We start from the raw sequence: 23,592 nt of genomic DNA on the forward strand, positions 1-23,592 counted from the left end.
CAGCTGGAAATGACGTTTTGCCCAACTAATCCTAACTTGTTGCTGCTATAAAGCAAGTTGGAAAAAGGAAGCACATCTTGCTGTTAGGCACTGCAGGAAAAAAAAAAAGGCAGGATTTAGTTTGTGTTTTAGAAAATACACTGCTCAGGGATCATCTCCTTTCCAACATTGTGGTAGCCTGGCAGATTGCAGTTCTGCAGCATTCCATTACCACCGCCCCAGCTAAAGGTACACCAAGGGTGAAGTACAAGGCATCAGTCACAGTCATGCAGCCAGAACAGTCACTCAGTAGTTTTTCTTTGTGCTCATGCAGCACAAGACATTCCCTCAAGGTCCTCCTGAGGCTGAACTGCTCCTGTGCAAAGCATCTCACTGGGTGTCATTTACTGTTCCTTTAGTGAGCTGCAGCACTCCTTGTGGTTACTCCTTTCCTTTCACTGGCAATCCCCAGGGACCATCATCCCCAGAATTGAATGGAGCCAGATGTCACTGATGCAGTGCAGTGGGAATAAGTACAGGCCACCAAGGACCTGCTGACAAACTGCAAAACATCCCTCAGCTGCAGTTCAGTGCAACAGTGCCTGAAGGAACTGGTGGGGAAGCTGCTATCACTTTTAATTAAGTATTGTTCAAATTAGGTACCTTAATTTTTAAGCAGGTGTTTTGCAGCTGCTAAAGAGACTCTTATGGTTCAGAACAAGTTAAAAACTGCCAAAGAGGTGCATTCACAAAAAGTAATAAGCAAATGCATTAAAGGCAGCATGTGGCTCTGCATCCTGTTCCAAAATGTATTACCATGGGGTGCCCGGGTTGCTCACTTCTCCAGATCCCTCCCTTTCCCTCACCTACAGCCCTGGCTCATTTTCTAGCGAGTTCTGGGTCTTGGGTAGCTGTGCTAGGCAGCCTCTGTGGTTTCAACTCCAAGATACTGACAGAGAGTGATGTAGACACAAGATCAAAGATCAGACTCACTGTGTTGTGGTGCAGATTTCACTGGCTGCTGTGTGTAAGCAGGCAGGTTGATACTTTGATTTTCCCCGGCTGTGGAGTATCGTGGACCTGATGCATGTAACCTTGGAGGCTGTAAAGCTTCAGTCATACAGGCATCTTGAAGGCAGCAGATTACATGGTGTTAAATGTCCTGCCACTGAAAAGAGACTTTTCTGGCAAAATGTGCAAATCTAGGAGTGCTGGATCCCATTCAGCAGCAATGCATGCAGTAGGACATGGGAGGACATGCCCGTGTGCTGCCTCCTCCCCAGCTGCTGCCCAGGAGCCCCCTGCATCAAGTAGGGCTGTGCTTTGGTAGAATTAAACAGCAATGGCAAAAGTTACAGCCTCTGTTTGCAGCCAGGTTTTGCCCATCAGTTTCCCCTTCCCAAGCACAGGTCATGTAGTAAAGCTTGAGTTGCAAAAACTTGGGAGGAATATTGGTCAAAGCCAGCCTGCATCTCCTAGCACTGCCATCACCCCAAATAAAGGACAGATACTTCTTTTGGGTGCAGATTACTTGGAAGTCAGATGCTGCTCATTGAAAACAACATTCCTAGGCTGTTATCCTCTGCAGGATCAGACAACAGGAGATGGGAGGAAAGTCTAACACACTAATTACTTTGTTACCCAAATACAGCTCCATGTCTGAGGGCAGGGGCCCACGTCCTGTGTGCACAGGTTCACAGGAGCATTTATTTCTGCTGTTCCTCATACCCCAGTGCTCGGCTCAGGCCTTGTCATGGAGCCATTGGCTCCTCTGTCTGACATTCTGTCCCAACCTTGGCACATTTTTACGAGCAGCAGGGCTGTGCTCCACGTGTGGTTACAGGCTAAAAATTACTGACGGAAAGTCAGCCCACAGTGGCGCTGGCCTTTACTGCATTAACCTCTGCCTCAGAGATTGTGAAAACAGATCAGGCCTTTCATCATGAAAAGTCTTTTCTCCAGCAGATCCCTCTTATTTACTGCCTCCCATTAACTGATGTTCATAAACTGCTTCACAACCCTCTGCTGAAAGGCTCTAGAGAAGTTCAAGTGCTTTCACAACAGTGTATTCCAAACACCCATCGTCCAGAGTTTCCTCATACACTCCTGGCAGTTTTCCCTGCCAAACAAGAGACAGATCTGGCACAGGAGAAATAAACAAGCACAGCAAAGGAGAAAGCTATTTTCAGTTCCTATTAGCTGGAGGGTTGGTACAACATTTTCTACTGCATTACGCAGTAAGGTTGGGTGAGCCAGAGAAGTCTTCCCACTTACTACTGTTTAATATATGAAAAACTACTGCTTCCTTTTTGTGAGGATTTTTTTGTTGTTTTGTTTTTTTAAATTCTGGGAGGGGTCTTGAGAAGTGAAAGGAGGCAATACTGTAATTTTTGAAAAGCCTCAACAATGCTTCTCCATTTTACTTAGTTTCACTTCTACAGGGTGATTTCAGATACCTCATGAAATGAAGGCATCAGAGCCACTTGCCTGGCAATACCCTGGAGGTTTACATCTCCCCAGAGAGTTCAGTCAAGCTTGTCATCTGTCAGGCAGCCCATTAACACTGGCACATGTGTGCAGGTTACACATCACTTACCTGAGGTGACACTTGCATACAACAACAGCAAGGTAGATGTTCCTGTATCTTTTGGGCATCCATTCTGTGCAGTGACCTGCCAGCAGTGTGTGTCTTCACTGCTGCCTTCGAGCAGGCCACCTGCCCTCTGCCTCTCCACCCTTTCTTCCAGGTACTAATTGACTCCTTTTTTTAAAAAAAAGATACTTCTGGAAAAACAGCCTCATAAACATCTTCATCTTTTTACAATACAGAACCTGATGTTGCTTACAAACAACTTTCTCCTTGCCCACAGCCCAACCTTCACCCCTCCCCATGCTTTAAACAGGTGTCCCTGCCCAGTGCAGCCATTGATGAGGCCTGGTAGCACACAGGGGTAGGGCTCTTGCAGCTTCTGCACCTTTTGTACTGGTGCAGCTGGTGACAAATCCTAAAACCACCAAATAATTCTGTACCAGAGCACTCCACCCTGTGCTATTCTCCCCCTGCCCTTTCCCTTCCCACCCAGTCCTCTAATAGTTCCCAAGAAATACATACACACCACTGGAAAAGTGAGTCCCTAACTTGTCATAGGGCCAAGGGCACACACCATCTGTGTCTGACACTACCTCATCCTGTGGGAGAAACGCCTTGGGCTTAATATGCATAAATCATCCTTTCAGGACTGGTGAGAAGAGTTTAAATCACCTGAAAATGCATTCCCTGAACACAATCCTCAGCTGAGGGGACAAGGAAGGACACCATGGAGGCTGTGTTAAGAAAGGCCAAGAGGTCTGAATTTGCCGGGTGCAAGACCCTGCAGGAGACACTTTAGGCTCTAGCAGGGGCTCCATGAACAAACCACTATTCCTGTTAATGTTCTTACTTCAAAACCAGAGGAACAGACTGTGATCATAACATACCCTCAGCAGAGCTGTTGGCTCAGGAACCCCAGCTGTGCTGTACCTCCTGTCATTTTGGAGTTGTTTCCAGTTTTTCTAATCCTGTGATCCAGCATAGCACTACTTGCCCAAGACTAGGGAAATCCTCTGATCCACCAGCAAATCTGCAGGTGCCAGCAGTCACCAGTTTCCAAATAGGCACAGTGTGCTCCTGGATGTTTGTTTCCCCTGTTCCCTGAGTGTGCGCATAAGGACATGAAGCAAGGAGGGCAGCTCCAGTGTGGGGCTGGTGGCCAAACCCAGGAACTGCAGAGCACACCCAGGACTCCAGGGATCACTGCAGTTACATGGTGCTTCCAACCTGCAGAGCACATACATCACATCCTCAGCTCAGACACCACCCAGCCTAGGATGCAGATATGTGTGCACATCATGCCATTCCACTAAGTTAGATCTTTCCTCATACACGCTTCCCCCTTCCCAACCTCAGAACATTTTTCATGGAACATCCAGCTCCTCCCTGACATGGAGGAGGTTTTCAAAATCTAAAAGTCAATTCCTTTATTTCCAAACAGATTGGAGTCCAAATCCCAGCATCTCCCTCACTGCTCCTTTGGCTGTTGCAGTGTAGGGGCAGCCTCTCCCCTGCACAGTAATTGTTGCCAATGAAGGGGATGAAAGGGGCAAGGTGCTTTAATGCAGCTCCTCCTCAGCTGGAGGGCTCAGCTGACCCACGACACCTGAAGATGCTGGTGCCTTGTACAGGTTTTACTCACCTCCCTCTCTGATGCTGGCTATGCCAGTACTCGGGTTTTGGGAAGTGCTGCCGTGGCCTCTTTTCTCACAGTCCAGCAGTTAAGAGATGTTCCAGTTGAACAATCCAATGCATTTCTCTGTCTTTTTTTTTTTTTTTCATTGTCAGAATGGGTAATGAAAATGGTGCTGGTTATTCTGTGCTGGATTCTTGAGTCTCCCTTTTGCAGATAACCCTAAACTTCAAAATTTCCAAAAATGACAGTTCCAATCCCATCATAACTACAGAAATGCTGAAAGAAAATGGCATGTATGATTCCCCAAACTGGAGACTTGTGAAGAAGGAAAAGTTTCAAGTAAACTTTTGCCCCTTGCTGTCTTTGCTAGTTGAATTGTGACTCATTTTATTGGAGAAAGGCTTTTTCCAACAGGACAGGCCAAAACATTGTTAAGTGTCAATAGCAAATAATTTCTCATTGCACTCACTTTCTGAAGATCTGGGTGTAGGTGTACAGCCCTCCCATCTCAAAAATGCTGGCTACTTTGAGGCAGCTGCATAATGAAAAGCAAGTAGCTTTATTTCTTTCTTGTTTGCATTTCAGTAGCTTAAAAAATCCAAAAGACACTCCACCTGTAGAGGTGTCTTGTCTCTCTGCCTTGGCCAGCCCTGACACCTCAACAGTAAAGGGCACGGCTTGGTAGCAGGACGAACCTCACTGATCCCTTGGGTTCTGGTTTGCCAGAAGGAGCCAAGCAATGACAGCAGGAAAGAAAGAGGGAGTCTGCTCAGGGTTAACTACTGGTTTTATTCATCCCACAGTGGGGATAACCTCAGTTCAGGGTATCTGCTTCAGCAGACACCTCTCAGAAGAAATGACCCCTTGGCAGAAGCAGCAGGAAAAAGGCAGGAAACCCCCCAAAGTAACATCTTTTATTGGGGGGAAGAACTAAGGGATGGGTTTAACTGAGGACAAATCAGGGCTCATGTGGGTATGGCTCTGCAGGTAAATCAATAACTCAAGTGGGGAGACAGCTGAAGTCTTGTCCAATCACTTGGACAAGAGTTGGAAAGTTCCTCACTGGAACTTTCCAGACTTTTGGGAGAGCCCAAAGTGACAGACAAGGCCCAGGGGCTGTATAACTTATGACTGACATATAACTGGGGTTGGGGTAAAACCAAGAAGGGTTGAACATGGGTGACATGGGGCAAACCATTACAACTTAAAAAACCCAATATAAACTAAGGAACAAATACATACATAAAACTGATAAAACCAAAACCACACCACTACATCCAACCAGGCTCCAAATTTTGCTTTGGGACAGCCAGTTTTCACCCAGCCCTGCTATCTCCTGCCCATCCCCACAGCTTCACACTCCACACTTCAGAAAAAAAACCCACTTTCCTGGTGTCCCTCGCTGCCAAGGCATCTGTGGTGACAGAGCACTTGGGTCTTCCCCAAACTTTATTGCTCTGGGCAGGCATGTGGCCTCCATGCCTGAAGCACTGCTGTGAGAGATCTGCAGCAGTGCCTCACAGAGGGGATTATGCCACTCTCCCTGTCCATGTCAGGAATTAAGCTCAGCTTCAGCCTTGCCAAGGTGGGAAAAAAGCTTTAGGGAATGAGGTGAGGAAGCAGCAGGTTGGAGGAGGCACACAGAGACACCACCACCACCTCCCCATCTCTCTGCTAACCTGGTGTTCCAGGCTAGCTCCAGCTATTGCTGCCATGGGTTGTTTAGTATGGGAAGGAGTGGAGGGAGGAAGAGGGAAAGACAAATGCCAGCAAGGAGCGATGTTCAGCTGGCCTGCAGGGTGTCACCCTGTCCAACACAGGAAGAGCAGAGGAATTCCCAACTCAGCAATAGTCACTTCAAATTGAGGTAGAAGGAGAAAAGGGCTGGGCAAAGCCATTATACCCTTCCATGGCCAAGAACCAAGTGCTAAGTAATCTGTTTCATAAGTTATTAGTCACCATCACTTCCTAGTCACATGAACTCATCCCATTTGATTTCACACCTCCTGACAGGTCCCTGGGCCACTTGGATGCGAGCTTCCCATCAGTCTCACGAGAGGAGAGGCGATTCAGGTCAGTGGATGTGTGAGGGAAAATTATATTCTGCAGGTTTCCTCCCTCAGAAATAATGTTTCCAACCCATGAGCTCACCCAGAGAGCCTTCAGAGCCCCACTTCATCAGATATCCTTGGTTTGGGGCTGAGCTGGCTGGCTGACGGCTTCTGTTTTAACCTGTCCCTTTCTGGGGGTGAGGGACCAAGGTCCTCAGCAGACAGTGTTCTGAGGAATTTTGACCTCCATTAGGAAGGTACAGGAGGCTTGAGGGAGGAAAGCAGCAGCAGCAGGTCACCTCCCAAGTCTGTCTCTCATTCTGAACCTGGTTCACTTCTTTGCCAGAAAGCACCACCGCAGCAGGACTTAGAAGATGTGGATGCTTCAGCTTCACTGCAATTCCCTGGCCTCCAAAGCTGGATACACAACTCGGATGATTCTCTGGCTCACTGTCCTGTGAAATGTGTTTTATTTATAGGAAGGCATATAAAATGCAGCTAAGGCAGCTCTGACAAGCAAAAACAAAGGATTTGTCTCTTTTTGACACATGCACGTGGCTTTTGAATACATCCTGAAGCGTTTGTGGCCATAAACATTTATGCAAGAAGAAAACTATGGCAGTAGAAACCTACTTAATTTCTAAAAAAAGTGACTGGTACATGACATGCTGGGAGGATGCTCACTTATGTGACCACGGGCCTACCATTAAATAAAAAAGGAGAATCCTGACCCTGCCTATCAGCAGGAAAATCAGCACTTTTCTGCTGTCTTCAGTTGCTGCTTTGAGGAACTGCAGCAGGAGACAAGCAGTGGTTCAAAGGGGCCTGGCTACCAGAAAACAGTGGTCAAAACGAACACGAGTTTTCAGAGGGCTGCAATCATCTCCAGCTCAAACTCAGATCAACCCAAGGGAGAGAAACAGTGATCCACTGGCACAGATAAACTCCTGCCTGCACGTCATCCTCCAGCAGAGCTAAGTCTGAGAACAAGTCACCAAAATCCACAAGAAGAGCCACGCCCATTTCATAACCTATAATTTTTAAATATAACATTTTATTGCTTAGATGGTTTGATACAGAACAAGTTTTACTTTTTATTTTGAATTTGGAAGTACTGTACAACTGAAAAAAAAGAGGAATAAAAGTACCAAAACAATGTGTGATTCTCTGTTCATGTGGCATAAACCAGTCTTGTACACAATTCGTAGCAGCAGTTTAAGTTCCCTTTAGAAAAATATGAATTCTACACATTTATTACTGTTTCCTGCATGGGATGAAATCACTAGGATTAAACTTCCTTCGTGGAGAGAGAAGAGAGAGAAAGGAGACACACAGAGAGGAAAGAGAAGATGAATCATTCTGAAAATGGAATCAGACTGTCACATAGCCCCCTAAAGTTATTTCACAACAGCCTCAAACAAGGTTCTCTCTTTTTTTTTCTTTTTCCTTTATTTTTTTTTGCGCTTTCACAGTCAAGTGCTTAATGTAGTGATTGAATTATCTCCATGTTAAGTCCATTGCAACTCAGGCAAAAGAATTTTAGAAGATCTTTTTTTTGTTTTCTTTTTGTTTTCTTTTTGTTTTTTTGTTTTTTGTAAAAGCCCTGAGAGAGGAAAAAAAATAAAAAGATTCAAACGAAAATCGTATAGAGACAAATTAGCTGAACATGCAAACTAAAGCCTAAGATTCACCCATAGTTTAAACACATTATAAATTTCACAGTTTAATATTGGGGGAGGAAGGGAAACAAAAAAAACCCCAACAACAGCAACAGTTCTCAGTCAAACTCAACTAATAAAAATGTCAATAAAATGTGGCAAGACCTTATACTCTACTAGGATATAGATAAAGGCTAAATAAAGCTTTAAATCAATAGTGATTATTGCTAGCAGATGTCCCGGCAGGCTGCTGGGAATTAATTATTTGCTACATTGTTCTGCAGCATATAGTTTAGTAATGGCTTCTCCCCCACAGTATTGCGCAGTTTAGTGTGGAGAGCTGCAAAAAAAAAAACAACCAACAAAACCCCAAAACAAAACAACAACCCCAAAATAAACAAACAAAAAAAATTACAAAAACCAAAAAATACCCCAAATAATAATAATAATTATTATTATAATTATAATAGTAATAACAATTTAAGGGATGTGTGAACTGGTTTTAATTAAGTAGAATGCACCTGGGTAGAGTTTCAAATGAATCATTGGTTGTGATTGATTTATCTATATCTGGCGTTAGCTTTGTTTCTGAACTGGTTCAAACATCCCTATTTAAAAATTAAAAAAAAAAAACAACAAAACACAAAAAAATAAAAATCACATATACCTCAACCATTTTTTCTCACTCTATTTGCAAGAATATTACTCAAGAACGTTTCTCTTCCTTTGAATTCTGGACAGTGAGATTTCAGTCTCCAGAAATTTTTCCGAGAATTTTTAATATATAGATATATATAGATATATATATTATATAATATAGACTGGGTCCAACGCCCACTTCCTCCATGTCTGGTGAGAGCAGGAAAAGCGATTCTGCGGTGGGAAGGAGGGAGGGTCACAGTGCGGGCTGGGCTGGGGGCTGCAGTGGTGGAATAGCACAGTGAGGCTCCGGCAATGCTATTATGGCTCTGTCTGTCCCAGAGGTCATGACTGAAGGACAATTAACAAACAACAATAACGACAACGACAAGGACAACAAAAATGCTGGGCACTCCTAAAAATGCGCAGCTACAGTAGGATACATTTCGTTTAACCCCTTCAATATTGGTGGCTGGAGCGTCACCTGTTGCCGGCAACAGGAGCCATACGGAGAAATTCCAGCTGCCAGCATTAAAGGGGTTAAATTACTGATATGAAATTTAGACACACACCTCAAGTCTTCAAGCATCAACCCCAAAATCTCAGGAAGAATTTCTTTCTTTTTTTTTTTTTTTTGTTTTGTATTTTATTATTTTTTTGTTGCTTTTTTGTTTTGTTTTAAATTTATTTTCTTTATTTTTAACATGTCGCATATCTGTAGTTTCATTACCAGTAGTATTTTCTTGCTCTTAGAACACGACAGAAGCAAGACGAGGGTAAAGGCTCGCATTTCTCTCTTGCTTTCCACTGGAAGATGGGATCATTTTGCTCTGTGAGTGACGCGGGCTGTCACCGGGGTGGTGGCAGCGAGGTGGTGGTGGCACTTGTGGCACCTCTCACGCACCCGGGGCTGCGGCACCCACACCCACTGGCGCCCAGCCGAGGGGGATGGATGTGCCCCCGCCGCGGGGACGATGCCTCGCTGCCCTCCGCGGGACGCTCCGGTCGGTCGGAGGAAGGGGTTCATGTAAAGTACAGTAGAAGAGCTGCAACAACAGGAGGAGGAGGAGCTGGTGAAAGCGATGAGTCAAGAACACTCTGAGACGGGATCCAAGCTGCGCTATGCATCTCCGTGGGCAAATATTGCCCATTGGCTTCTGCTGACTGCAGAGACAAGCAAACTGATGGATTTATAAAATAATAATAAAATAATAATAATAATAATATACTGAAGCAAATCAAACATATGTAACAGCGGGTGCATAATTTCCATAGGTTACGTTGCTATGTAACTCTTCTCTGTATCCACGCTCAGTCCGTGACGGCCAGAAAAAACCCCTAGGATTTAGAAGACCACTTCTAATGCTGAAAAGGTGGAAACAAGTATGAGGTTGAAATTCATTTGTGTTCCCTGCTTTTGGCTTGAACCACTTTGAACACCTTCAACTGCCACGTTGTTCACGCCTGGAACAGGCTTAATGCTCCACCATGTGGCAAATGCAAGAACATCTACTGAGAAAAAAATAAATCAACGTCTCCTCTGCATCTCCTCTGACTATTTCATATGAAATTCACATCATTTTTCTTCCAGTTATTGGCTATGGTATCCAAGGGCCTCCCACCCCACTGCCCCATTTCCAGCTCAGAGAACAAACACAGCGACTATCACAGATATACAAGAACAAGCTCACGCACACCAGTACAAAAGGTAACATTAATGCTTAAATGAAAAAGGGTCCTCTCCAAATAATTCTTTAAAATATTAAAATCATTTTTGAAAAAATCTATAATACCAAAAGATCTAATAAAGTAGTAAGGCACTCAAATCAGTATATACTGTAGTCTCTTGCATTATTATACTGAAAGGCATATGGCACCGCGTCCAGTCTGCCATTCTCTCCCCGTAGCTGTAAGGTCGCTCTTCCAAAACCAGACTCCAGAAACCTTCCTCTGCTGGCTTCAGTTTGCCTGCTGAGACGGGTCCAACCTCCTAGCAAGTCATTCCACCCCCAAGAGCTGAGGCGCGCTGTCTGCAGAGGCCAGGATGTGATTCATGGGAGACGGCGCGTTGTGCATCTCCAGCAAGTCATGGATGAAGCCTGAAGGCCCCTCGTGCTCGGAGCTGCCCCGCAGTTCCTGGTCTTTTGCCATCTGTTTCTGCGCGCTCTTGGTAGGCTCGGCCAGGCAGGCGCCGCTCCTCTCCTCTCCGCAGGGGGAGTCCAGGCCCACGCCGGCCAGGGGCTCGTTCCGGCTCCCCGCCAGGGACGAATGGCTACTGACGCCCCCCGCGGAGTCGCACTCGCTTTTGGAGATGGGGTTGGCGCCGCTGTGGCTGGACTCGTTCTCACTGTCTTCTCCACACCTCGACTGCGTCTCCTCCTTGTCGCTCTCCTTCCCGTGGTTTCGGCCAGTTTTGACTTTCTGGTGGATGCGCTGGTGACGGACCAGGCTGTGCTTCAGAGTGAAGGTCCGCTCGCAGGTTTGACACTTGTAAGGTCTCTCACCTGGAAGAGAATTACAACACAAAGTCAGCTGTGAGGTCATACACATGCCTCCCTCTTGTTTCAAGCAGCATAAAATACTCTGTGCTTTGGAAATTCAGTACCTACATCAAACATCACATTTATGCAGATTTTTTACTTCTGTACTAGCAAACTAGCTGATGGACTGCAAGCAGGAATACAGTTGTGCCTACAGCACAAACGGAGCATCAAAACTTAAGTGTCTACAAGCTTTTGGCAAGGCCCTGCACTAAGGAGGGAGGAAGACTGTAAGCACCAGGTGCTCACTAGCATCCTGCCTAATTTAGTCAGCAACTTTTCTGGAAGAAGTTTACAGTCGATCTCTGGAACTTGAAAGCCTTTATGAAACCAGCCCACCATGTGGGCTCTCTGCTGCAGGTCAGCCCCAGACACATATGGAGAGAATATTTTCCTAAGCAGGAACTCACTGGAAAACAAAGCTCCACAAATAAAATTCTCCCAAAACACAAACCATGCACACTGCCCCAAGGTGCTGTCTGCCCTGAAGAACCAAAAGTTCCACCCCAGCCTATCCTCCCTTTCCAACTGTGCCTCTTAGAGACTTTTCAGCGCTGCAATTCCTTCAAGACACCGTCTTGTGCCAATGAACATCAGAATGAGACACGTGGTAGGCGGGCAGAGGATTCTTGCATACTTCAGTGTGTTCCACATGTTCCTCTTCTGAGTAAACTAACTCCAAACCTTACAGGTATCTTAAAAAACTTCACACGTTAAAACTGAAGTATAAGCAATGTGCAACCTGACAGTATTTTGTCAGTACAGCTGAACAAGTGGAAAGAAGACAAGGAGAAGAGTCAACCCACAGCACTGGTGCAAAATCCTCTGCTGAAAATGGATTGTTCTGACAGTAGGGGTAGATCATAGTTACATTTATGAATTTGAAGAAAGCACTGTGCCAGGTTCCTATTCCAGACCTAGTCTATGTTATAACATCCTTCAAGTGCCAAATAAGAAAGAGAAACAAACAGGAAAAAAAACATACTGATAAAGCCCACAATAAACCAACATGCAATGAAAACAAAACAGAGAGTATGGAAATGTCCATGGGCACACATTGTTTGGGGGTAAAGCTCAGGACTTTAGATATCAGCATTTCCCTGAAGTTTCTGCACTCGTATGAAAATAGGCATTAGAATGGGACCTGTCTCGTTTCACTTGTGGCTCAATGGCAGAAGAAAACAGGTCAGTTTTGCTCTCAATAGGTGAATATTTTTTATTTAGAAGGGCTGAAGTCTAGTTCAGGCATTACTCTTTGGTGTCACTGTCAATTACAGCACAAATGTTTTGTTAATGGCAAAGATCTTGTCTTCAGCAGAGAGAACCTTCAAAAGACACAAAATGTCAAAATGCACTGGTTTTCCCATGTCAGAGCAGCTTGTTTGCAGGTAAAATACATAATTAATAAGGATGAATGATTAATTCACCTTTGAGCCGGTTCATGGCTTCATCTCATTTGCAAGGCACTGATGCAATCTGCCTATCACATAAAGCAATCCCACTGCCCAGTCAAGTCACTGGGTGTTTCACTACCTGTGTTCCACCTTTCCTGCCCAACTGCCCACTGGATCTCTGCCTTCCACCCAAGCAGTAGGTTACACATCACCAGCATGTCACCCAGATTAAGCTCACATCATCAGACAAAACCAGACTCTTTCTCTTTCTCTCTCTAAACTTTCATTCAGAGGTGAAATCTCATGATACCCTGACAGTTTCTCCACTGCTGGTCAAAATAGTGGGAAGAAGTACTAAAGCCACACACACATGGTAAGAAGAGAGTCAGAAGCTGCTCAGGGATCTCCACACTTGCCCTCACTCTGAACTCTGCAAGCTGTCATGGGGAAAAAGAGTTTGGGAGTTGAAAATAAGGCAGTGGCTGCAATTCTTGCTGCCCCCACAGGCTTTGTATACAGCATGGGGGATTGGGGCAGAGAAGACACCTTGCAGATACCTTTAGGACTAAAAGCAGTGTCTCCAACCTCAAGTGCCAGCAGCCATCGTGCACCTCCAGAGCAGATACCTCAGTCTGGTGGGACACCTCATGGTCTGTTCTGCCCTCAAGCCTCTTCTTACCTGTGTGAGACCGCATATGTCGCGTCAGATCTTGCAGAGACCAGAAACGCTTGTTGCACACAGTACAGACTTTCTTTCTTTTGTCTGCTTTTGCAGTACTCTTAGCCCCATCAGTCTTTGGTTTGTCATCACTGCTCTTCTCAGTGGACTTTCTGTCTGTGCCTTCCCCCTCAGAGATGCTTTCGCTCTCTTCATTCTCCTTTCCTGTTGCCTCAAAGTCCACAGGAGACTCCACTACCTTCAAGTCCAACGGAGACTCTTCCTGCTCAAGACCAGAGTCCTGCATCGAGGGAGCTCCTGCATCATCCTGAATGCTTTTGCTTTCATCCTCACTGCTCCTTTCATCCTTTCTGTCCTCACGAATGTGGGCCTTTTTGTGACGGCTAAGAGTGCCAGCAAACTTGAAGGTTTTGCCACAAATGTCACAGGCATGTTTCCTTTCAGTCTGAGAACTGCTGCCTGCACACTGGTCACTCTCTGCCAGCTTGAAGTCCATTAATTTGCTGGCAAAATTGAGGTCAAGACTTTTGTTACTTACAGAATCTTCCTCAGGGCCCTCTTCATATCCATCCACTTTTTCTTCAGCATCCTCTTCTGCCAGAAGGGAGTCAGCCTTCTGCTCCTCCTTGGGGCCGCGCTCACTCTCTGGTAGCTCTGTCTTTTCCTCTGACTGCTCCTTCTCGCCGTAGCTCAGGTTCAAGGCTTTGTTTCCTGTAGCTAGTGTCTCTGCATCTGCCTGGCTCTCTGCAAGGAAACAGAGAGAAACTTTCAATGGGATGCTCCCTGAAGATTCCCAACTACCAGCAGTGAGCCTGCACATGGACCCAGGAGCATTGCTTCTGGTCAAGCATCCCAACATCTGTTTCTCCTGTCTGTGACCTAGGCCAGTAACTTACGGCTGAAGAGATCAAAACACCACAGAACCCAATTAATGAGATGATACAAACTGTTTCACAAAATGCCTTTTTTTCCCAAACAGACTCACTATCTCAGCAGCTTCTTGAAATAATTTTTTTATATAATCACTTTTAACCAGAGACCGCAACATGTTGAGACACCAAAGAAGAGGTGAGGTCACTATCACAAATACACCATTCCAGAGACACGTGGATGTATTACTAATAAACTTGTGTATAAAAAAACATGAACACGGATTGAAATAATATACAACCCACTTATTTAACAAACTAATTTTTGTGTAGCAGGAAATGTTTTTCCAAGGAAACGGAAAGGCCTCATGCAACCACCTGATACAACTATATGTGACTAGTTAGTGCAGACAGTAACACAAAAGTTCACTTAAAAAGTTTGGTATACACCATAAAAAGTGGAAGATGTGGAAGTTTGTCCACACCTGAGTCTCTGATATGCCACTTGGAATCAAAACATAAAGCCGAGGGACAGTAACAGGCCTTGCTGTTTCACGGTTAACCCACATGAAGAAAAAAATTACCTAAGATGTGGTCCTTAAAGGTGTCCTTTGCCTACTCACCTGTGTGCAGTGTTAATGTTGCTGAAGATGTAAAAGGTCCAAAAAACTGAAACAGGTAAGGTGCTTAAGGAGAACAGAAGGCTGGAGCTGTACTGCTTCCAAGCTTTACACAAATAGTGTATTTGTAAATAGGAAATAAGCTGGTCTGGCTCTGGAGGCCAAAGCTGCTGCTGATGCACAGCATGAAACTGCATGCCCAGTGCCACCTCCCAGGAATTGTTCCAGGACACAAACTTCGCAAGTCGTGCTTTCTGAAAGCCGAAACCTTCCTTTAAGTCCTCCACCCCGCCTCCTTCTTACTGACAGCAAGCAGCAAAGGGAGCCCACAACCCACCCAGCATTTCAACATTCATCTGCAAGAACGATAGCTGCTGAGTAACTACAGGGATTTAGAAACTCTAGAAGAGCAGTGCAAGTTCTCTGTTTGACACAGTACAACATGTGCTTGTCTCCAAACTGCCTAGTTTTGCTATTACAGGCTTTTTTTTCCTAAGCAAGGAGTAAAAACAGAAGATAAGAAGACGGTTCTCGGGCACTTACTAGTTTGAATGTAGTCTTGCAACATGATTTGCACTGGCCCCATCTCCTCTCACTAGTGATAACAAATGGCCATTAAACAAATGTCAAAGTGTAGCAGCGTTTCTGGTGATAGCAAATGATCACTTAATAGTGCACAATTCACGATACACGTTTTCTTGGGGGAGTTTAATGGGGAGAAGTGACCCACCACAAAAAGTAATCTCACCTTTTAATCAAAACAGATCTGTTTCACAGACAGTGGATTACACAAAGTTCATTGCTCATCTAATTATCTGCCCGTTAAAACACGCAAGCAAGCAAGCAAGCCCTAATCTGTGTGCAAGGCTACAGAATATGAGGATGGGGATGTCTGAAAGCAGATGTGGGCTGCCCTGTCTCCTCCCCTTCGAGGTCAGGAAATGCTCCCCTGATGGGATGTGTGTTAGGCCAAAGAAAGGCTGCCAGCACAGCACAGAGGGGGTTCATTAGGGAGAGGGGCAGGAAACCATGTGAGCTCTGTTAGGATGGAGATGAGTGAAGAGCACAAGGAAACCAAGATGGGAAAAAGCTCCCCTTAATTGTACCCAGAGAGATGCTCCGTAACTCTTTATTGACCAAACATCAAACAGTGGATGCAGAGGGACTTTATTCCTGTTTTCTCAACGTGAAACATCAGAAGCAAAGTGAGTGAGGAGAATATCCAAGGGTGGCACTCAAGGTAAGAGCAAGCCAAAACCAGTATGTCTTTAAATTCTCAATACACAAGTCCCAACTTTGACATTCAATGTCATATATCATTCATGATTTTCCAATTCTTCCGTAACTTTTTCTTCTTCTGCTTCTAGTATTTCGAAAAATATATTGTTTTTCTGACAGTATACTCATTCTTCAGGGAATTGTACTTGAACTCTATCTCCTTCGTTCCTCTCCTCTGTGCCCTGGGCCTCTTCCCAGCTGTTTTTCTGTTCTTGCATGCATGGCCTGCAACTACATTTTCTGGTGCACAAGAGAAAACACTTCAAGGGATAGGTGGTCCACAGGTAAGTGATGTCCTGGCACAGGCAAACAGATGAGGTCAATATCAAGAGAAACAAGCTCTCAAATTTAAACTATGTGCCTTCAGAAAGGGCAAAGCCCACTCTAGACCCTGGGAACACGAATGTACACAGGCCTTCTCTTCTGAAACTCCTCTGGGCCCAGTACTCTGAAGGAACATTCAAAACTCAGGCAGTGACATAGCCAGGGATATGCTGACATGTGTATGTGCTTGGGATAGTGCTCTTCCTCCTCACCTGCACAAACCAGACCTGCCTTTTTCCTTGCTGAGGAGGAAACTTGCCCCTTAGGAAACTTCATGCATGTACTTCACATAAAGCAGCAGTTCCTGACCAGCTGACATGCTCTGTGGTTATCTCAAACCTGTGCAGTTGGTTCTGCAGCTGATGAAAAAAGTGAGCTGCTTTGCACAAATCCTGGTTATTTGGGGATAGGTGAGAATCAGCTCATCTCTGCTTCTGATTAACTAGAATAGCAGCAGGGGAGCTGTGAAGGTGCGTGGTAATCCCAATGGTTGTGAAGAAAATTGTTCCAGGCCCAGTGTGCGACTTCTGCAGTGCAAAGGATGGCTGCAAAGGTAGTCTTGCACTGGCAACTGTTTCATCCACTCCAGCAGAAGTTAGGCCTGGCCTGCACTACTGTTTTCTTCCTACTTACAAGCCCCTTGCAGCAACAGAAATCCTGCTAGCCACACAGCTCCAGCAGGCTTGTATCTTATACCAGGAGGAGGATTTGGACTGAGCTTTCAAATCTGGGCAAACATCCCTCCAACAAGACTGAGCTCCTCTCAAATGGGTAATTCCATTTCCAGAATTTGGCTGATTTATGTTGCAGAGCAGTCACTCGATTCCAGGCAGTGAAAGAAACAGGATGCACAGGAAAGGCCTGCTGTTTCTTTTGCCCCTTTCCCATCTTTCACTTACTAAGGCTGTAAAATGCTTTCCGGTCCATTTGCTATGCCACAGAATTTACACTTGGTGAATCAAGAGGACAAGAGTGGAGAAATCCACTTGTCAAGGCTCCCACCCACTGCCACTTCTTCAGCAACCATGGGAGCAGAGTATGTTACCTTGTCATGTGCAACCAGAGTGTGTCACTCCCCCAAAATGAAGAGAAGAAAGTGACACTATCTGAAGATCTCAATTCTGACACTAGGATCAAAAAAGATCTGTAGGATCAGGGAGAAAGAGGAGAAGACCATGGAGGTAAGGATATAGGGAAAAAGGCGACACAAAAAACCCAGGTAACTTAGCTGCTGCCTCATCAGCTCCTGGGAAAAAAAGAACTTCTCATGAGATGTATTCATAAGCTAAACCTCAAGGACTCCATCTGAGAATCCAAAAATTTTTCTGTTTGCATGAAAGAAACCACTCTATAGATGTAGCCAAAATAATTTTTCCTTCCAACTGTGGAAAGAAGAGACTGTTTTGCTGAAGTCTATTTACAAATCAAATTGCAGTCTTTGATCAGCTCAGTCAGAAGAATCCACTTCATCTTTTATTGGTGGTAAGAAAGAGAAAGAGGACGGAACTGCTTTCCTACATATGCAAATCAAATTATGAAGAGGGACACAGAATGTGAAAAATTTCAGATGAAAGAGCGGATACAGATCCAGGTGGGGAGCTTGCTGGCTTGATTCTTTTTACACATGGTTTTATTTTTTCCTGGAATTATGGTGGAATAGAGAGTAGAGCTTGAGATGCTATGAAATTAGTAAATAAAATAGGATGTAATAAAAAGCATTTTGGTGCTAAAGCAAGTGTTTATTGACAAGCATTCCTAACATCCCAAGAGAGGAGTTAGAAAACCCATCACATAAATAATCCTCAAAATTGGAGCAAACAGACCACTGGAAATGGATATGGTACAAGCAGTTGGCATTATCAGTCAAATGAGCTGTTGACTTACTATTTTCCTTACATTAACTGAAATAACCCCAGCTTGTTTTATATTTTACAATAGAGGTAACCACCACTAGGTGGTAGCAGTTCTAGTAAATTTGGGATTTTTTGGACCCACATACAGAATGCTGCTTCTACTTTTACCCATGAACTGGAGAACATCTTTTAAACCTGCAGAGTCAACTTGAAAATTTTGGAGGTGTTATCTTTTTCTATTTTTTATTGTAAACATTCTAAATAATAAAATTCATCCACCTTTATTACATCACCTGCAAACACTCAAATATTTAATCAGCCCACACAGTTGAGAGAGCTTTAGTTGCATCTCCATGCCTTGTGAAATGAAAATATTCAAGCTAGAAAAGGACTATTTACAGTAAATGGAACTGAATGTATCTGGTGAAAAAGAAACAAACAATTCTGGGAAAAAACCACTTTCTGTCTTTAACACACAGTATGATTCCCCAGTACCTTCAACAGAGCAGCTGAAGTCATGAAGAAAAGTTTTCAGGACTGGCTCTGATTGCATCTATCATGGGGGGGAATCTGCACTGAGAGGAGCAGGCACAAAATTCACACTTTGAGCTTATGATGGATTGCACCATTCAGCACAAAGGCACTTTGATGTAGAGCTGACTTTACAGGCAGCAGGCTATACACCAGCTCCTCAGTGTTTTCATACAACAGCTCTTAGCACTCAGGCCAATGCCAGCAGCAAATAACTCTTGCTTTACCCTGAGCTCTGGCTCTAGAGCAGCTGTTAAACTTTGCCTGACACTGAAAACACGATGTCAAGCCCTTTGTCCTCTAAAAAATACCCACAAATGTAGTTCAGAGGTACAGACAGCTAGAATGGTTTGGAAAAAGTCCCCCACTATACCCAGAGCTCACGTGATTTCTGGAGGGATCACAGTGTGGCAGATATCTAGAGCAAAGATGAATTCTGCTAAATGCTAATCAGAAAATTCACTGTTCAATATACTTTGTAAATATTTGTCTAGTTAACACAGAGCAGTTGTGCTTGACCCTCTCACATTAGGGGCAAGTCTCTTTACGAAAGGGATCTTTCTTTAGTAAGTTCTCTTTCTCTGTTATGTAAGAGATAATCCCTTACCCCATTCCTATCCCAGATCTCTGTCAACTGTATTTTGTTGCAAGAAGGGAGCATTCAGACAGCCCTAAGGAGACAAAGGCAGGGCTGCTTTAACGTGATGAAAGTGGGCAATTCATTAAGCTGCTCCACATTTTCCTTGTATGCCTCTCTGCCCGGACCAGGACAGCTCTACCCTGGCCTGACTGCTCTGAGCTGGGGAAAATGTCCTCAGTTTGCTTCAGACGCTTTAGACCATTCCCTTCCTATCCATGTAGCAAGGATATGAGCAAGCCCCATCACTTACACAGCCTCCTCATCTCTGAATCCTGTTCTAAACCACCATCCTGTTTTTGTTTTGGTTTAAAACAAGACCAAAAGAAACCTTCTATAAACTTGTTCCCAGTGACACCCTATTGAATTGCACTTCCTGTCTTACACCTCATCCTAAAGCTTTGCTTCATTTATGGCTGACCAAACACCATCCAAGCATCTCCCTTTATCCCCTTTCTTTCTGGTACACAGTGAAATCCAGACAACCACTCATTTCCAAGGACAGCCCTCACAAAGACTCTGCTTGTGAGCCCCGAGCATGCTGCTTACCCACCTTTTATAGCCAGCACCAAAAGAAACCACCTCATTTTAAACTTAGCCACATTTTCAAATTCTTAGTCTACTTCCATGGATTTGGAAATCCCTTTTTCTTGGGTAATGGAGAGAGACTGCAAGTCCAAAGCCGTTGAACGATTCTGAACCGTGATTAACCACTGCTTGCTGAAGCCAGTTATAAAGGCTAAGCTGTGCTAAAAAGTGCATGTGGTAACTATAACTGTGTGCACTATCGGATCTGGGCTCCCTCCTTGATGCCTAAAGCTGCTATTTGAAGACACAAAGCACTGACAACAAAGCCAATTTCAACAGCATCTATCCCAGTGCCTCCCAGAAGATGCTGCCAGCTCCACACCTCAACTGCATCAATGTGCTCCTTTAGGGCTGTACTGCCAGCCAGATCCGGGAACTGATCTCATGACTGCCAGTCCCTCCCCTTGCCCTTTTAATTTTTTTGGGCAGCTGGGTCAGCCACAGCTGCAGGGATGAACAGTTGGGAACAGGTCGAGCCAGTACTGCCAATAAGTGCTTTGTGTTATCCAACCATGGCCCAAGGCTCTGTCTGCCGGGGGCAGGTCGAACCACTCTGACCAGCCCGGCGCCGGCTGCTGAGAACAACATCTACCTTGCACCCAAGTCCTACCCACCCTACGTGCTGCACCAAGCCTGAGCAGCTTTAGAAATGCCTGCCTCCTCACACCACCAAACAGCTGAGCTGCTTTAGCACCCCTCTAACTATAAAAGTAAGTCTTCAATTGACTCAAGTAGGACATTTCAGTTTTATTCTGGTGTAAAAACTCTCAGAGGTGAGCACTTTCAGAGCCCTTCCTGCAGACTTTTGTTCTCGGAAGGGATCATGTCATAACACGAGTCTTCCTCTCTCACGCTGTAGCCATCTGTTGTCTGCATAGGCAGGATGGGCCCACGTGACAGTGCAGATACCGTGCTACAGCCCTCTGAAGTTACAGGCTGTTAACATGGTAACGAGGCAACTTAGTCTCTTCATGATAGGCAAGATCAAATCATGTCCTAACAGGTCCCCAGCATGGCAGATTGCAATGCCAGACTAGCACTGAGACCTGTATTACCACATTTGAATCACTGCAAGGCAACCTGCTGTATTAAAAGAAGCAGAAAGGATGAGAGAGGTTAGCAAGACAGCAGACTTTCCCAAACAAACTGGTGCATGGAGATGTCAGAGGAAAATCTTGTGCACACTCTGTGCAATCTGATCAGCAGCTACCCTGAGGTTGAGAGTAATAACTCATTTGTAATTTTAACTACCCTGACATACAGAGCCAACTTCTTGCTGCTTTTAGGTTTGTTACTTCAACAATTCTCCCATGAAACCAACTCAAAGTGACACAGAGTGACGCTGTCTGTACTGGAGGTGTGAATAACTTACAGCAACAGCTCCCTTGTGCAAGCAGTTTTCAGGCATGGGACATGTACCACCATCTGCTGAGCTTCCTTCTTGCACACATCCCATTTGGTCAGCACAGTAAATCTGGAGTGACTGTGCTCACCCTTGATTTTGTGTCAGCTCCTCCTTTCCGGCTAAATGCCACTCACCTGCTACAATGAAGCCCTGCATGATCTGACAGCCAATCTCTTTCACTACTGTCAAATCAGAGGGGGCAGTATGATGACAGCAGAGCTTCAATGCAGATTAACACAAGGTAAAACAATCTAAACCGTGCTTATGTGATGCTCAGTAGAGCACTGTCAGGTACATATCCAGGCAGGAGGACTCAAAGCCACTGCTGATGTCTCTCCAGGATCACTGGCTTGGCCTGCAGCAGCAGCCAAATTAAAATCAGACTGCATCAGCAGGTTCAGAAAACAACTGGAAGGACCTGCAGACAGCAGCTCCATAAACAGGTTGTAATGGGAGTGGGCAGGGATGTGCTCTCAAACACACAACCCTAATGAAGAGTTGTGGATGCCGATAGAGCTCTAAGAGCAACAGGCTGGAGGAAGTGGCCCTCACGTGTTCACACTAAAGAGCACATCCTCCTGCTACCACTGGAAACAGGAGTACCACTGCTCCAACAAGGAAGGTACTTATCACATTCTTACACTTTGCTTGTCTGCAGTGTTCAGCCTGACCAAGTACAACCTGGCCTTGGTGTTCTGAACAGCTGGGAAAAACTGTGTGCGCCACTGTGAGATCCAACATCCTCTCCCTTAGGCTGGGGGATAAGCACACTTCTCCTCAGGTAGCAGCTGCAACTCCAGGTTTGTGCAAATTCTGCTAGATTTGGCAAAAATGATACCACATTTCTGACAGGGGAAGGGCTTCTGGCCTGACACAAGATAAAATGTATGAATATCCCCCTTGTGTGTAATAGGAAGCTTCCTTGGTTTTCTTCTTTTGCCTCTGTTACCATTTGGTGATCAGCCACAATATTCTGACTGCAAGCTCCTCAACAGCAGGCTCTCTCTGGAAATGCCTATCACCTATGTGAGCTGGACACAATTTCCATCAAAGCCACAGGGCCTCTCTCCACTGACTTCAGTGGAATCAAGGCCCATATGTTGAATAAGCAATACATTGTTTTCCCTTAGAAGAAAGTTTTTCGTGTCTGTAATCCATTTAAATGACTAGAACAGGGAAAGGACTAAGCACAGGAAAAGTTGAAAGAAAAGCCAGGATCATGCAGTGCAATGGGAAGGCAATCCTGCAAGACATCTTTGTGATGAAGAAAGAGATTGAGAGGATAGTTACTTGTAAAAGGAGATCAGCTCCTGTCACACTTTCCACGTCACGCCCAAAACCTCTGAAAACACACACCGCCCACCCCTTGCCACAGCCAGCAGCCTCTCTGATAGAACATTGTGGGTATCTCTCTCACTTTCATCTTCTGAAAGTTCGTTCTCTTCTAGTTAACATCTCAACCTGTACCAGGGATTCCCCACATCCCACAGACATCTCAGAGGCTGTTTCTTTCTCTTAATTTTCTTCCAGTGTCAACACAACTTTTTATATGCATCATGGTTCCGCTTTTTTGTAGGCTTTCAAGTCACTCTTTCCTCTTAGATGCCTGCTAATTCAACCATAAATTTACGGCTACAAATATCACTGTTTTTGCACTTCTATCTGGTTTCATTCACAATGCAAATACAAAACTTCAAAGTTGAGCAGAAATCCTTTTGCTTCATGATAGCACAATTCCTTTCCACATTTCTTTTCAAGCATGCAATGACAGGATTAGCTGAGGATTAATTATTTGAAACTCAACCTGCATCTCAGGTCACAATTTTCTCTTATTTTCAGCCTTTAAAACGTTTGTATCAATCAAGTATTTGAGATACTTGTCAGACCAATACTTGCAATAGATAAAATGTTCTTCTTTCCACATGGACGTCCCAGTTGGGGGTCTCAAAATGCAAACAAAAATTCCACTTACTGTGCAAACTCCAATCCTCTCAACCCCAAGTTGCAATGCTTTCCAAAAATCTCACATTTAAAGTCATAAAAAAAGAACATTGAAAAAAGCAGTTTTCTCTGCCTTCTGTATTTGCCCCTTAAAGGCAACTGCTCTTCTGATAAAATACACTTACTCACTGGAAGGTAACCTAAAAAGTCAATGTGATTTGATTTTCTTATTAAATTTTCCCATATGAATAGTCATAGCCTGTATTAAAATACATCTGTGCTTAAATATTGACTTGGGACTGAGTGTAAATTTTGGTTAGGAGCATAGCAGGATCAGCCTAGTCTGGACATTTCATAGTAGCCAGTCATTTGAAGGGTGT

At 44.7% G+C, this 23,592-nt stretch overlaps 1 protein-coding gene and 1 long non-coding RNA gene across 6 annotated transcripts in view; one reads left to right on the top strand and one right to left on the bottom strand.

Annotated features, from left to right (window-relative positions):
* Positions 1 to 5,815: 5,815 nt before the first annotated feature.
* Positions 5,816 to 8,281, top strand: LOC310912838. Its single transcript, XR_014590727.1, has 2 exons — positions 5,816 to 6,278; positions 6,603 to 8,281. It is a non-coding gene; the product is annotated as an uncharacterized lncRNA (long non-coding RNA).
* RREB1 (ras responsive element binding protein 1) overlaps positions 7,507 to 23,592 on the bottom strand; it is a 122,058-nt gene continuing 105,972 nt past the window's right edge. For 4 of the 5 annotated variants that reach the window (XM_083867679.1, XM_083867681.1, XM_083867680.1 and 1 more), the window contains 2 exons: positions 13,167 to 13,910; positions 7,507 to 11,057 (listed from right to left, as the gene is read on the bottom strand). In XM_083867679.1, coding sequence (XP_083723805.1) covers positions 10,552 to 11,057; positions 13,167 to 13,910 — 1,250 coding nt within the window. In that variant the 3' untranslated portion in view covers positions 7,507 to 10,551. The remainder of the gene's footprint in view (positions 11,058 to 13,166; positions 13,911 to 23,592) is intronic. The other variant, XM_083867683.1, reaches the window with a different exon arrangement.

This window comes from Zosterops lateralis (assembly GCF_965231275.1).
Source record: "Zosterops lateralis genome assembly, chromosome: 1".
NCBI lineage: Eukaryota > Metazoa > Chordata > Aves > Passeriformes > Zosteropidae > Zosterops > Zosterops lateralis.